At 43.7% G+C, this 14,582-nt stretch overlaps 2 protein-coding genes across 8 annotated transcripts in view; one reads left to right on the top strand and one right to left on the bottom strand.

Annotated features, from left to right (window-relative positions):
- LOC124033944 (kinesin-like protein KIFC3) overlaps nucleotides 1–1,922 on the top strand; it is a 67,166-nt gene extending 65,244 nt beyond the window's left edge. For all 6 annotated transcript variants that reach the window (XM_046346468.1, XM_046346463.1, XM_046346465.1 and 3 more), the window contains one exon: nucleotides 249–1,922. In XM_046346468.1, coding sequence (XP_046202424.1) covers nucleotides 249–257 — 9 coding nt within the window. In that variant the 3' untranslated portion in view covers nucleotides 258–1,922. The remainder of the gene's footprint in view (nucleotides 1–248) is intronic.
- Nucleotides 1,923–2,838: 916 nt separating this feature from the next.
- On the bottom strand, nucleotides 2,839–12,849 carry LOC124033945 (katanin p80 WD40 repeat-containing subunit B1-like). Of its 2 annotated transcripts, XM_046346469.1 has the most exons (20): nucleotides 12,340–12,849; nucleotides 11,689–11,825; nucleotides 11,440–11,570; nucleotides 11,044–11,161; nucleotides 10,756–10,856; nucleotides 10,302–10,343; nucleotides 9,862–9,945; nucleotides 9,118–9,233; nucleotides 8,774–8,845; nucleotides 8,492–8,642; nucleotides 7,878–8,062; nucleotides 7,376–7,518; nucleotides 7,178–7,225; nucleotides 6,834–6,901; nucleotides 6,441–6,689; nucleotides 4,696–4,845; nucleotides 4,435–4,511; nucleotides 4,079–4,153; nucleotides 3,879–3,995; nucleotides 2,839–3,620 (listed from the first exon to the last, which is right to left on the bottom strand). In XM_046346469.1, exons 2-20 carry the CDS (start codon nucleotides 11,726–11,728, stop codon nucleotides 3,485–3,487), a joined length of 2,103 nt encoding a protein of 700 aa, XP_046202425.1. In that variant the 5' UTR covers nucleotides 11,729–11,825; nucleotides 12,340–12,849; the 3' UTR covers nucleotides 2,839–3,484. The 2 variants fall into 2 exon arrangements, with proteins under 2 accessions (XP_046202425.1, XP_046202426.1); XM_046346470.1 differs by having other exon boundaries at nucleotides 11,689–12,849.
- Nucleotides 12,850–14,582: the final 1,733 nt, after the last annotated feature.

Here is a 14,582-nt window from a genome sequence, read left to right as displayed (position 1 = left end):
CTGACGGTCTGTCTGACTGTCTGAATGCAATTCTTATCTATGTGATCTGTATATTGTATGATGTGAGGGTGTTTATATGTTTTCGTGTCTTGTCTATATGGATTTAGTGTGTGTGGAATCTGTGGATACATCCTCTTCCTTTCCCCCATCTGTGCTGCTCTCTGGCTGGGTTGTAGTGAGCCGTTATTAACACAGGGACACCACTCCCCACTATTCATTTTCCTAAACCTATTACTCTGCCCCTACAGGACGACTGAAACTGTCTGTCTGAAGGCTCCAATGGATTCAGAATGAAACCGGACCCTGATCCAGTCAGCCATTGGGCCATCTGAACAGGAGGGTGTTAACCAGCACCTTGACCCACCAATAGAAAGTCTCTGCTTTGGGAACAACCTATCCACTATCAGCCCTGTCTCCTTCTGCTGATCTCACTCAGCCAATGGGTGAGAGCAACTGGACGAGGCAAATTATCAGATCTGACCAATCGAACGGTGACATTTTAATTTGAAGAGCAGAGGGATAAAGAGGGGGATATGAACTTTGACCCTCGTGGATGGCCGCCTCATGCTGCATACCGAGACTCAGTCCCAATGCTCTCCAGTTCTCAATTTCTTCATTTCCACTGATAGCTGAAAGGAATCAATAGGTGTTCATTTTAGCCAGGACTGTTGTACAGCCCCCCATATCTTAACTACGTGCCCTCGTCTATACCCCTGAAGGAACACAACACACCAGACTTCCACACCTGACTAGGGGCCAAATGGGAGGAGCACCTGAGAGTAACACAGGCCCGTGTCCAAAAAACAACTCTCTCATAAAGAAACTCTTTACCCCTCACAGCCCAGAACAACTCCACACCACCTTTCACTCCTTCCCTTTGACCCTTAAACTGAGCCTGTGATCTATTCTCCCATTGGCCAATGGACTTCCTCAAAATAATGCCACACCCACACCCCTAGTGCTAACTAGTCCCATCATCCACTAACAGTATAGCCCTTCTAATCACAGTATTTCTGGGTAAAAATGCACTTTAAACAAGGCTGTTACCTTCTTGATGTGTTTTATAACAATGCTCCAGTTACAGATTATGATAATATGCATATACAGTATATGTGTGTTTTGAGATGTTTTAATCCCTTAAATCTCCTTTGGTTGTTTTTTTTTGTTTTTTTTACGAGGATTCCATCCTGGTCTCCTTCTACACTTTCTCCCCCTCATCCAATCAGGGTACTCCACATACATGTTACTGTGGAGTACCCTGAGTACCCAATAAGACGCAAGCAATAGAGATGTGAGTGCAGAGAGAGGTTAACTTCCTGTGTAGCCGTTTGTGTTTTAGAGGGCAATACAGAGCTGCCTTAGCACTGCATGGAAATGTTCATGTTATCGTGTTTCTTGTACCGAGCGAATAAAGCTAGACCGATTCAAACGCCATTCCTGTTATTGGATGCTGCCGGTTGGAGTTGCCCAGAGGCACATTTCTAGGATCAGATTATTCAATAGGGACACAACACAAAACTGACCCTAGATCTGCATCCAGGACAGCTTTATCCTACTCCCTATGGCTGACCACAGGCAGCAAATGACAACAGATCGCCTCACGGAGCAGACACATATGTAGCTACAGAAATTACTGCCCCTGCGGGAGTGATTAAGCTTGTGAACTGTTTTTCAAAATGCATCCAGTGTAAATAGGAATGCTTAGTACATTTGATCAGCTGATCGATCAATACATATCGGCTGTGCTTCTTCAATGTTAAACCAATGTTCCCTTCATGTCCAAGGAACATTGAGGACACGCTGCATCATGTTGGTTGTTGATGGGTATCTTTGCTTGCTTTTGTCTTCGTTGTAGCTGCCGTAGGTTTCTACAGTCTTGTTTTTGTACACCCTTTTTAATAAACACTCGATACCAAATGGAACTCAAGTCTTCTTATGCTGTTTCTATAGAGCTCTGAGAGCACAGGACTCTTAAGATGTTTGTTGAAATATATAACCACATCTTTCATCACCATTTACTAAACGGTAGGTTGTACTACACCTACTCGGAGACAATGCTCTTTGACCAACTGGTTCAGGATGGTTGCAGCCATAGCAGGAGTTCCTGAACTTCTCCACTAGGAGAACCCAAGCAGTCACCATGTCTTTCTATGGGCACAAGCACTTCACAACCCTCTTGTTGGCTTTGAGAATTTTGCAGGTTTAAAGCTTCTTTCGTGCATTGCTACATAGTCATGGGGTGCAAAGAAAATGTTGGTTTTAAAGTGTATTGACTGAGTATTCATTGCAAAATTACAACAATCTCTAAACAAGTTACTTTAAAGCTATTCAGAAATGTCAGCTAAAGTATGTGGCAGGTAACCCAGCGCGTCATTCCTCTTTTCAATTTTGAAATGGCACCTTGTTCATTCTATTACATCTTTCAAGAGGAAGTTTAAAGCTGGACAGTTCTCGCATAATCTTTGTATGGAGTCCAATTTGGTTAACAAAAAGATGTAACGACTTGTTTGATCAAATAGTTGTTTCATACTGAGATTGTTACAGGTGTACTGATAAGGACACGTGACATTTCTCTTAAATGCCATTTAAGGTTAGCATTTGGTTCTGACTGGTAACCATTCACATGCATCTGATCTGAACTCTTTCTGGAAAAAAATTGAGATGGCCATGTGCTCAAAATTGCAACTGATTCTACAAGAAACCTTAAACATGGCCTTGTCCTTATAATTTTGGACATCTGTAGCACCTTCCCAACCAGAACAGTGCTGCTCTCTGGAGTGGAAATACACACATCTTAACAAGTGTTGTTCCTTTCAATTCCAGAAACATGCCTACAACTAGACTCCATTCTTTATTTGAAAAACATGTTATTTTAGTGTTAACTACTTTCAAAGAGTGCATCTAGGGTTGACATCTCAGGTACAGAATTTAGAAAATTTAAATCACACAGTATATATTAGGCCGGGTTTCAATCCGATCGTAGGTTAGGCATTACGGCTTTTAAAGGCGATTTCTGATTGAGCCGAAATGTGAAGCTTTTACTGTGAATAAGATTTCCTTGAACATTACCTTTAAAAGCCGCAATGCCTATAACCTACGATCGGATTGAAACCCGGCCCTAGTCAGGTCTGTGGAATTAAAGTGTGTGTGCTCGGCCAGTCAAGGTTACAGAGGACATAATTACTCATACACAGACAAATACAGATTAAGGAATCATAAGTGCCCCGTGTTTAAATAGAGCTACGTCCTCAAAACACACCTACACAGTGATCTCTAACATGGACTCCTTCTGGATACACAGGACTCATATCCCACCCTGTCTCTGACTCCATTGCTTCAGTCCATCCACAAGCAGTGTGAATCTGATTGTCCCCGGATTTACCACTCAGGTGGATGAGAGAATGCAGCTGTCAGTCAGACTCGAGTCCTCACAGCAGTGCTCAGCCATTTTGGGTCTGTGCGTCTCCAGTTGCATAGTCGACTGTCAGTAGTCCAGTGGGGCCAGGAGCAGCTGCAGCTCTTTGAAGGCGCTGCCGTGGCGTCCCACCTGGTCGGCCTTGTTCTTCACCACGTTGCTGAGGTTCTTCAGCTGCTTGTAGCATGCCTTGCACTTCTGGTGGCTGGGCTCAAACACAAAAAAACATTAACTCACAGTATGCAATGGAAATGGCCTGCCTCACTGTATCGGAGTCTTTCTGCAAGCAATATTGGATGAATTACGGAGCTAAGAACCCTTAAGAACAATGGTTATTTAGTGATGGGCTGCATAGTGTCACTCTCCAGGAACAGGATTAGTGACCATTGCATTAATGCACACTTCAGATAGATGGTTAAAAGTTCAAGCCGGTTTAGGTTTCCAAAATGGGGCCTAAACTCACCGTTCCTCCCGTGTTATATCCACTCCAACAGAGGGGGGCGCTGTCAGCGTGTCTGAGATGAGAGGCCAGAAACGCTTCAGGATCAGCTTCAGAGAGGTGCAACCCGTCTGCACGTAACTGACCGCACGGGGAGAGACGATGGGTCAACACATTTATACCCAAACATGGATTTGTTATCACTTTCATCTCTGCTGTCTCACCTCTCATACTTGCTTTGCAGCAGCTCTTCAATCTGGGGCAGGATAGAGGTACACAGGTCCAGTTTCCATAGAGACCTGGGGGGGACAGGTCAAATTACTGGTCATGGTACTCACACCAAAGCCAAGAGTGACCAGTGAAAGTATATGTGTGGCTTGCTTCGCTAAAATAGCTCAGTTGGTAGAGCATGGCGCTTGTAACGCCAGGGTAGTGGGTTCGATCCCCGGGAACACCCATACATAGAATGTATGCACACATGACTAAGTCGCTTTGGATAAAAGTGTCTGCTAAATGGCATATATTATTATAAATAAGATCTGTAGTCTTCTTGTGCGCACGCGTTTCAACATCCACTCACGGTTTGAGGTTAACGATGTTGAGGATGTCCACGACGATAGAGAGATCCTTCATCGAGACGGCCGAGTCCAAGGAGGTCTGAAGACAAGAGCAGCAACCACAAAAAAAAAAAAAAAACACTTAAAGAGGCAGCCAGTAACGTCTCTCCATACTTCATGGCCACAAACAGCTAATCAGTCCAGGATGTTGTCAGAGTTTAACATTGAAAGTCAAGCCATTATTTATTTCAAGTGATGTCAGTGCGGTCTGTTAAGCGCCACACCTTAACGTCCCCGCTGCCCCACACAGCTCTGATGGTGTCCAGGTTCTTGTGTCGGCTGGTGAGCATCACACACATGGTGTCATGGCCCTTTCTGATCTGGGCCAGAGCTTCGTCATCACCCAGCACACTGGGCCGGTTGTTGCGAGCAGGCTAGGACAGAGATACGCAAACATATATAACCTGGTAAATACACACATCTGTTTGATCACACCCTAAACCTACATACATTTAGGGGTCAATTCCATTTCTATGCGCATCTGTTTAAAACATATTTAAGAAGCTGACCATCTTGTTTTTGTAATTGTTTTATGCGTACACAATGTAATTAGGAGATTGGAGCATTTGAAAACTGTACCACTATGGTAGGTTTAATGTTGAGCTGATTTTACATGTTGATCCGTGACTGATATGCATTAAATTACTATTTGTGTTCCATTTCATTCTATGCCCAGTTTATCTTATGGGGCTTGTGGTAGAGACGAAGTCTGAAGTTAAAGACAGTGGAGATGTCAGAGGCTAATAATAGGAGAACTGTACTATTCCACTAATCTACTGGCACCGGCAGCATCATCCAAGTGGGTGCTACTTGTTGGCAGTGAAGGAGTAGCTAGCTAGCAGCCTTTCTCCCTACAAAGTCACGTGGCTAAGCAAAAGGATAGCTGTGAGGGCGGCAAGGTGCTCTCCTGAATCATTCCCGACCCGTCTCCTGACCCACTGTTCCCCCGCTGGCCGTGACCGTCATGCTGCTCCATCCCTGTGACCGTGATTCTGCCTCCCGCCACTCGATGCTACCAAAAGTAGCTGCTTCAGTTCCCATGCCGACTTCCTGACTTTGCTTCAGTAATTATTCTGGCTACTTGCATGTGTATTGTATTAATACATTGAATGCTTATCGATTTCAGTTTTGTATTGAAGGCTATACGAGTGTAATAAAAACATTAACTTGTGTACTAAATTCCAATGACATGACAATTCTAGATGGCAAACAATATTGTAATTTCATGACCTCACAAACAAATCTGCTGCTTTGAAATCATTCCATGGCGATTCTAAACCATAAGAATACATTTGAATGTATAGCAATCTTTGGTTTTGGTGGCAATTTGTTGCTAATTGACTTGTAATAGTTAAATAAATACATTCAAAAGACAACACGTGCCACCAGCATCTGCTATGTAAGACTGGTCGATTTTTCTCAAAAATCAGCTTCTGGCACCAGCAATTTGACCAGTCTATACCAGATGACAGGAGCATCACTATCTTCCTGGGTACACTCCTCACACAGTAAGTAGTGTGAGGAGCACTGTGCAGGTGGCAAAGCCTGAATTTCTGGGAACGCGAGCAGTATGAGCTCAGAAACATAGCGATTATCCGCTGGCACAGTCAGCATGAGCTGGAGCAACTCTGCCTGGCCAACTGGCACATAGAGGTGGAGCGCAGGGTTTACTTTTACAGTGTGAGAGAGACCCAATGCAGACTGCTCCTGCTGGCTCTCTGATGTCACTGATCAGAGGAGAAAGACTTGGGTGAGTGAGGAATGAGGGCCTCTACTGTGAATGGACTGTTGAAATAATAAATGACTTAGTACTATTAGAACTAAGATAAGAAAAGATGTGATGAGATTTTTTAAATTATTCATAAATACATTAGAATTTAACCATACAAAATGTGATATGTCTTTGAGTGAAATTTCTCCATGGTAAATTAAACAAACGTGTGTGTTATGCATGTATATACACACTCACAGGCAGGAAATCTCCCACATTGAGTCCTATTGGTTCATTCCTGGTGGAGAGGATAACGCTGGGCTGGGGTTTGGCCTTCGCCATAGCAACGACCAGTGGGGGGGCTGGGTGGGGTGCGGGGGGGTGGTTAGAGGTCGGAGGTCGTGTGGTTACCACGGGGATGGGACGGGGCGCCGTGGCGACCATGGTAGGCTCCACCCTCAGGACCGGAGTGGACGATGCCACAGGAAGGTTTAACAACAGGCCGGACTGCAGTGACACAGACACATACTAGAAACAAATCTAACTTATTTACAGAGAAACTCACTGACAGACAATCCCACATACACACAAGCATGACAAAAAAAACACAAATCAGTCACACATACAACAGTACAGGTGTAGAGTACAAACCTGCTGTCTGTCAGTCATAAGAGTCATAAACTCCACCAGCCCCTGGTTAGCCCTCACCACAAAACTCTCTGACAAAAAGAGAAAAGAGGAAGAGAGAGAACTTGAATATATGAGTGCCGGAGTCTGGTGAAGCTCCAGCTCGACCGGCTGCGCCCTTCACTTCTTTATCCATCTCCCATTCTTTACTTATAAATAAATATATAAATATTAAAATGCAACAAAACAACTTGAATATGAAACTCAGGACAGCAACACATCTTATACACAACAGATCAATGTGATAGTTTAACCACAAACACAAATGTAATACTGCTCATACTAACGGCTTGGTAGAAGGGACTCACCATCTTCCAAGGGGGCAGGGAAGGGCTCACTCTTTGGGGGGGTGCGAGCTGGAAGGGGGAAACAAGGAAGACTTTTAGTATGAAATTCAAGAATGATTAAGACACTGCTAGATGTTAATGTAGTAATACATGCATTCTAATGTTCGTGTGAACACTGAATTAGATAGCAATGAAACGTAAGGTGTACTATCAGCCTACAGATGGCGCTCTTTGGCTGGAAGATCTCTTTATAGTCCTCAGGGTTACGGATCTCGGCGGAGGACTCCTTCTCGTCCTCGCTACTGGGGCTCCTCCTCTCCCCCTCGGGGCTGCGGCGGTCTGACTCAGAACTCTGCTTTACCCTGGAAGAGCACACCCCCAATTAGTCTGCTTATTACCACAACGGAAACTAACGGATGCTGTTTTGATGCAGTATTTGCTATAACATATGCCATTTAGCAACGTGCATACATCTTATATATGGGTGGTCCCTGGGCATGGAAGCCACCTGGCATTGCAAGCACCATGCCCTACCAACTAAGCTACAGACGACCACATGATTTGAACCGCAACGATTTTAAATCAACTCATAAGTGGTTTTGTTGAAAACAGATTCCGTAGCATTTGGGCACAAACACTAAATCCGAGTTTAGTGTGCCCATCTCACGTTAGAGTTCGCTCCATAGAAAGTAGAATAGCGGCGTTTGGAAGTGGGCAGTACCTCTGTGTGCTGCAGGTGGTCAGGGGTCGGTCGTAGTTGCGTCGCAGCGTGGATCCTTTCGGGGAGGGCTCTGTGAGTGGCTGGTCATCCTGAATTACGCCTTGGATCACAGAGCCAGACTTCTTCACCCGCGTCAAATCCACCACGTAGGACGAAACATTAGTCAGATTGTACGACACGCCAATCTTGGAGAGAGAGAGATGAGGGGGGGGGGACAGTAGAGCAAAAAACACAAGGGGTTGGGTAAAACTAACAGTACAAAGTGACAGTAATAAATGTAAAATCGTCATGCTGACACCACAGATTCACATAAAGAATCCCTAATAGTAATTTAATAAGATCCCTATGGCTCACACACACGCACGGTTGCAGTAACACAGTAGTTACATAGTAATAGTAACATTAAAAGAGTAACCCCCCCACCAATTTTTTTAAAATTATAAATAAACACCAACTCTCGCACTTGTCTTTTCCTACTTGCACTGACTTTGCGGAGGAAAAATGTACTTACAAATGACTGAAATGTGGTTCTCACCGAGCCATATTAAGATGTGTCCGCTAAATTACTCAAATGTTTAAAAAAAAATGTAAAAAGCAATGCCATGCTCACACACCAGCTGGTGGTTGCAGATAGCCAGGTCTGCCACCTTGCCCCAGCCCACTGGCACCACATCAAAGCAGCGGTTGGGCTCCCAGCCATACACACGGAGAGAGTCCACAGCTCCACTATACAGACAGCAGCCATCCAGGTTAAAGGCCAGACACCTGGAGAGAGAAATGGGGGGGGGGGGGTGTAGGGATAGTTTATATACAGTATAGTGTGTTAGTTGCATCTGAACTTCTAATATCGTGGTGTCCTGCCAACCACACTTGTTAATAGTGACGGTAGCCCTCACCTGACTGGTCCCATCTCTCCCTCTGAAGAGCCAATCATCTTGAACTTTTCCAGATCCCACAGTTTGATGGTCCTGTAGGGAACAGACATACACAAAGGCATTCCGCTTTAGTAATGGAGTTGAAGCCATCGTATGCAAATGTTCAGTTACCTCATTCGTATTTATTGACCATATCCCCCCCCCCCGAGTGTGTGTGTGTGTGTGTGTGTGTGTGTGTGTGTGTGTGTGTGTGTGTGTGTGTGTGTGTGTGTGTGTGTGTGTGTGTGTGTGTGTGTGTGTGTGTGTGTGTGTGTGTGTGTGTGTGTGTGTGTGTGTGTGTGTGTGTGTGTGTGTGGATACCATACCGGTCAGAGCTGCCTGACGCTAGCAGATACTCGTTGGGGTGGAACTGGATGATGTTGATGGCTCCAGTGTGTGCTGTAAACTCTGTGATCATCTTCCCTGCAGTCAGGTCCCACAGCTAGGACACACAGGTCAGAGGGCAATATGAGTTCCTGACTGGCACAGCTAGGGATATTGTGACGTTGCCCTTAAGAATCAGGTAAGCTGATATCAGATCTGTGCCTATAGAAGGAGAACTTATATGCAAAGGTGTATAACTACCAAACAGGATCGATGAGTTAGCCAGCTGACTTTGATAAACAACCAGTAACTATTGGTTTTCTGGTTCATTAAGAAAGTTACACTTAGATTTGTGTTTTTGGTTCTTGAGTCAATTAGGCCATGCCCATTTCAAGCTTATTTTCCCAAAAAGTTATTTCAAAATACTTAGGCAAGTTAGCTGTCTAACTCATTAATCCTCTGAACATACGGTTGAGAGTATACAATAGGGCTCTGCAACCCTGTTCCTGGAGAGCTACCCTCCTGTAGGTTTTTGCTCAAGACCGAGTTGTAACTAACCTGACTCAGCTTATCAACCAGCTAATTATTAGAATCAGTTGCGCTAGATTAGGGTTGGAGCAAAACCTACAGGACGGTAGCTCTCCAGGATCTGGGTTGGAGAGCCCTGGTTTACAAACTGACCACAGTCATGTGAGATGAGAAACATGTGAAAGTAAGCTTCTGACAATGTGTAGGTGGGTTCATGCCTTGATGGTGCTGTCATCACTAGCAGAGGCCAACCATTTCCCATCTGGACTGAAGGCCAGGCACCTCACTGCCTGAGTGTGACCCTGCACAAACACACACATTATGCCATATGAAATTGATAAACACACATGGGCCCCCCTACTCCTATCCAGACGGTCAGTCCCCAGCCCCTCCCCCCCAGGCCAGACAAGACAGTGTTCGCCGTCTCACTGTAATCCCTGGCTTAGTCCTGCTGCCAGACATAGACACACAGTATTAGTGCTGATTAGCAGACCCACTCCCACGGCTAACAAAACAATCAGCCACTGACCAGCCAGCAGGCCGCTCACAGAGCGTGAAGGAAGGGGGAGGGGGGGCTTCCTAACCACAAATCTTTAGTCGATAATTAACCTTGGTGCTCTTCAATTGGGCATGAATTACACACAAGTGCAAGTCTTACCTTGTACCTGAACACACAGCCCTTTCTCCGTACATCCCACAGCTGAAAGAAAAAAACTCTGTTTAAGCACAGGTATCACATAACAATCCACATACAGTACCAGTCCAAACTTTCAATACATTTTACTTAATTTCACTATTTTCTACATTGTAGAATCTAAATCAGCACTAATTCGGTGTGTGCAAAGCTGTCATCAAGGCAAAGGGTGGCTACTTTGAAGAATCTCAAATATAAAATGTATTTTGTATAAAATATATGTTTAACACTTTTTTTGGTTAACACATGATTCCATGTGTGTTATTTCATAGTTTATGTCTTCACTATTATTCTTCAATGTAGAAAATAGTAAAAAGAAAGAAAAACCATGGAATGAGCAGGTGTGTCCAAACTTTTGACCGGTACTCTACATAGTAGAGCTCTTAACAACACTCACTAACGCAGCACACATACACACCTTGATGTTGGTGTCCATGGAACCAGATGCCAGGTATTCCCCAAATGGGTGGAAGTCCAAGCTGCAGATATTGGCCTTGTGTCCCATTAGAGTTCTTAGGACTGTGATAAAAATAACAAAAATATTGATATGACATTCTCAGAACAACTGGTAGCCTAGGTCTAGTTGACTCTAGTAGAAACATCTCCACATCCCACACACCTAACCTCTCCATATCCACATCACACACACACACACACACACACACACACACACACACACACACACACAGGTGAAATGCAGTCTCACTCTTTGCAGCCTCCAGGTCCCATACGCGCAGTGATCCGGACTGTGAGCCAGCCACCACCTGCTCCTCAGAGTTATTAAACTTTACACACTCCACTGGGTTATTATGTCCTGTCAGACTCTGAGAAAGAGATAGGGAGAGAGGGAAAGAGATAGGGAGAGAGGGAAAGAGATAGGGAGAGAGGGAAAGAGATAGGGAGAGAGGGAAAGAGATAGGGAGAGAGGGAAAGAGATAGGGAGAGAGGGAAAGAGATAGGGAGAGAAGGAAAGAGACAGGGAGAGAGGGAAAGAGAGGTGGAAATAAGAGTTTTAGTGACAGGCAGCATTCACCAGAAATAAGCAGAGATTAAACTGTACACACACACACACTTATTCCCTAATGGTCTCACTAGTCTGTACCATGATGCAGTTGGGTTTGCTGACTGCCCAGATGTTGACTCGGCAGTCCTCTCCCCCAGTGGCTAGCAGACGGCCTGAGTTCTTCCCCAGTGCCAGACACACCACATTACTGGAGTGGGCTACAATCTCCTCTGGAACAGAAAATGATGCACAACACACCATGATTAATCGCTGGGTCAATGAAACTAATAAAATTGTGGGCCTGAATTAAGGTCTTGAAAGGGTGAGTGAAATGGAGACTCGACTCACGTAATCGCCATGATGTTTTGGTGGTGTTGGCCACAGCCATGGTGATTCTTTAGCGTCCAACACTCAACGGAGTGTTGTTATTATTCACACAGAGCTAGCTGGTTCATGTGTGTTGACTGTAATGATGAGACCTTTAGCTTCTCTCCAATAAATGAACAAGAGGCAAAGGGAAAATATTTTGTATGACAAATTGTTGATGGTGGCACAATTCATCCGCTTCATGTCCCCTGTCGGCTTCTCTTGAAGCGGAGGGAGGATTATTACAAGCTAGATAGTCGAATATACGCGGTTGGCGTTAGCAAGCTGGTTCGCTAGCTAGTTAGCAGGCTTAGTTAACTTAGCTAGCGGGCTATGTATTGTTAGTTAGCTTAAACAAAACAAACAAAGTAACAATTTATTTCGGGCTGCAATTTGGGCAAATGTCAAAGTCATGCAAATTCTACCAACTTTTAGCTAGTTAACGTAACTAGTAAACGCCTTTTCGATGGTTAAACAGTTACGTTGAACTTGATTAACGTTAGCTAGCAACTAACTAGCCAGTTAGCTAAATTAGCATAACCTGCTAACGTTAACAGCTCAATTACTACTGTTTAGTAGCTACCTAATTAGATTGCTCGTCCTGGGCAGTGCAAAATATAATACAGAACATACCTGCATTTTTTAGCTAATTGCTAGGAGAACATCTCTAGCTATGATTGGTGAAAAGAGAACGCTTAAGACCGGTATCACTAGCTAGTTGATGCCAACTACGAAATTGCTTTTTGTCTGGCTCCTTCAGTCCTTGTTGATGTCATGTTTGTGCGGCTGTTTACTATGGAACGCCGACCTCAAACCACACTTGCAGTTTAGCAACTGGGTTTTGCGATGAGATCACTTATTCACTTCCGGATGTCTGAAGTTCAGAGAACAGGGTTGCCAGGTCGAACTAAAATGTACATTCCAATGACTACTCAAAACCCTCACACAGAGCCTGAATCCTAGAACCAGCAAGAGAAGAGTTTTCCCATAACGTTATCGTGAAAATTAAGAAATAATATCGACGCAACTTGTAACGACGACAGATGACAAATTCGGTTTTCCATCCAAATTATAATTATTGCCAACTAAGGTGACTAATAAAATAATTTTTATATGTTGCAATAGAAAATATAATTCGCCCTTATTTTATACTCGCCACATAGTTTTCCATCAATGGATGTCGATTTAACTCGTTTCATTGTAAATAAATCCCTTATGCGCATGTGCAGAACTATAGCTAAATCCAACAGGAGAGTTTGAGGGATGAAAGTTGGACAAAGGATCTCGAGCTCTCTGTGCAAGAACACTCGGATAACCTTCAAAAGGATGTTAGGCTATTTTCTGGCCATTGTGCCATTATTGTATGGCTGATGTTAAGACTACAAGCCATTATACATGGCCAATTAGCTAGATTGATTTGTCATTTCAATAGGCATAGGCTAGGCCTACTACAATCTGGGTTTATGGTTGTAATTCAATTTTGCCATGGTTTGGTTTGCTAGATCCAGGAAGCCTATAGCCCTTGATAGCCTACAGTAGCCTAGGCACGATGTGAAATGAACAATTTAACAGTTTGTTCAATTCAAATGTACAGACTCATTTCCCACCAATACTTATTTTCCACCATAATTTGCCAATAAATTCATAAAAAATCCTACAATGTGATTTTCTGGATTTTTTTCTCATTTTGTCTGTCATAGTTGAAGTGTACCTATGATGAAAATTACAGGCCTCTCTCATATTTTTAAGTGGGAGAACTTGCACAATTGGTGGCTGACTAAATACTTTTTTTGCCCCACTGTATGTTGCCCAATAGCCTGCTGGAATAGACCACTGAGGATGGGGACGTAATTTAAATCACAAATCATTTAAATAATATATTAATTATATGGATATTATCTGAATAGGCCTATGCTTATCATTAACAGTCAGGGTTATTTATTTATTTTTTACCTGTAGCCTGACTAACTGTTACCTTCAATTTAATGCATTCTAACAACAGCTGATGCAAATGCGATAGAACTGTGACCATGATCACAATTGATAACTTCCAATTTCATTAACTAAACATGGCCATTAATAATTGCATAGTAACACAACTCTACAACAAATGTATTGTATCAAATGGTAGGCTACAGTAGCCTCCATAGAAATTAATAGGTTACTTAATGGCCAACAGATGTATCCAGGGGAGCAACTTTGGTTTTAGAAGTGGGGGGGACATATATATATACACATACATATTTTATCCAGTCGGATAAACACGTCAGACTGCTCGGAGGCCTTCGCAATGGCCCTAAAGCACACCTTTGCCTCGTTTTGTATCACATTCCAATGATAAAACTGGGAGAGACAAAAACACCATTTCAGAATGTGGCCTCATCCCTAGTGAAATTTGCACCCCTGGATGTATCATTCTCCACATTCAATGTCAGTTTCATTGAAGCCTTTTCCCCATATCAGAAGCACACGAGGGAGTTCCATAACTTCCATTTACAATTTCCACCCGCGCAGCACTCCAGACCCAAGAAGTGAGGATTCGTATAAGGCGCTCTACACCTAGTCCTTTCCCTGTCCATTGTCACCTTATTTCTTGATGCGCATCAGTTCTAGCGCATTAATATGTTTTATGGAAAGAGGGTTGGAAATATATTTTTCCATAATGACAAATCTAAATAGCCTACCTACAACTGGTAAAAAGTTGTCATGACTGTCTCCTCTCCCTCAAGTGACTCAGCTGCAGCCTCAGGCTTATACACACACCCCTCCGGCCCTCCCCACCACTCAAGCAGCAACAGGCTGCCTCACTACCTGATAGTCAGCAGCAGCAGGTCACAGTGAAATATACATTTTTTAAGAAAACTGCCATTTAGAAG

Source organism: Oncorhynchus gorbuscha, linkage group LG04, assembly GCF_021184085.1.
Source record: "Oncorhynchus gorbuscha isolate QuinsamMale2020 ecotype Even-year linkage group LG04, OgorEven_v1.0, whole genome shotgun sequence".
Classification (NCBI taxonomy): Eukaryota; Metazoa; Chordata; class Actinopteri; order Salmoniformes; family Salmonidae; genus Oncorhynchus; species Oncorhynchus gorbuscha.
Note: the sequence above shows the minus strand (reverse complement) of the source record. Positions and strands in the feature narration are given on the sequence as shown.

Bases quoted from the DNA above. Each gene is read 5' to 3' on its own strand.
- LOC124033945 (XM_046346470.1), bottom strand. From the start codon at position 11,728: ATGGCTGTGGCCAACACCACCAAAACATCATGGCGATTAC. The intron at 7,226-7,375 runs GTAGGCTGATAG...TCCCCCTTCCAG, and splicing joins CCAGCCAAAGAGCGCCATCT to CTCGCACCCCCCCAAAGAGT. The intron at 6,902-7,177 runs GTGAGTCCCTTC...TCTTTTTGTCAG, and splicing joins CCCTGCCCCCTTGGAAGATG to AGAGTTTTGTGGTGAGGGCT.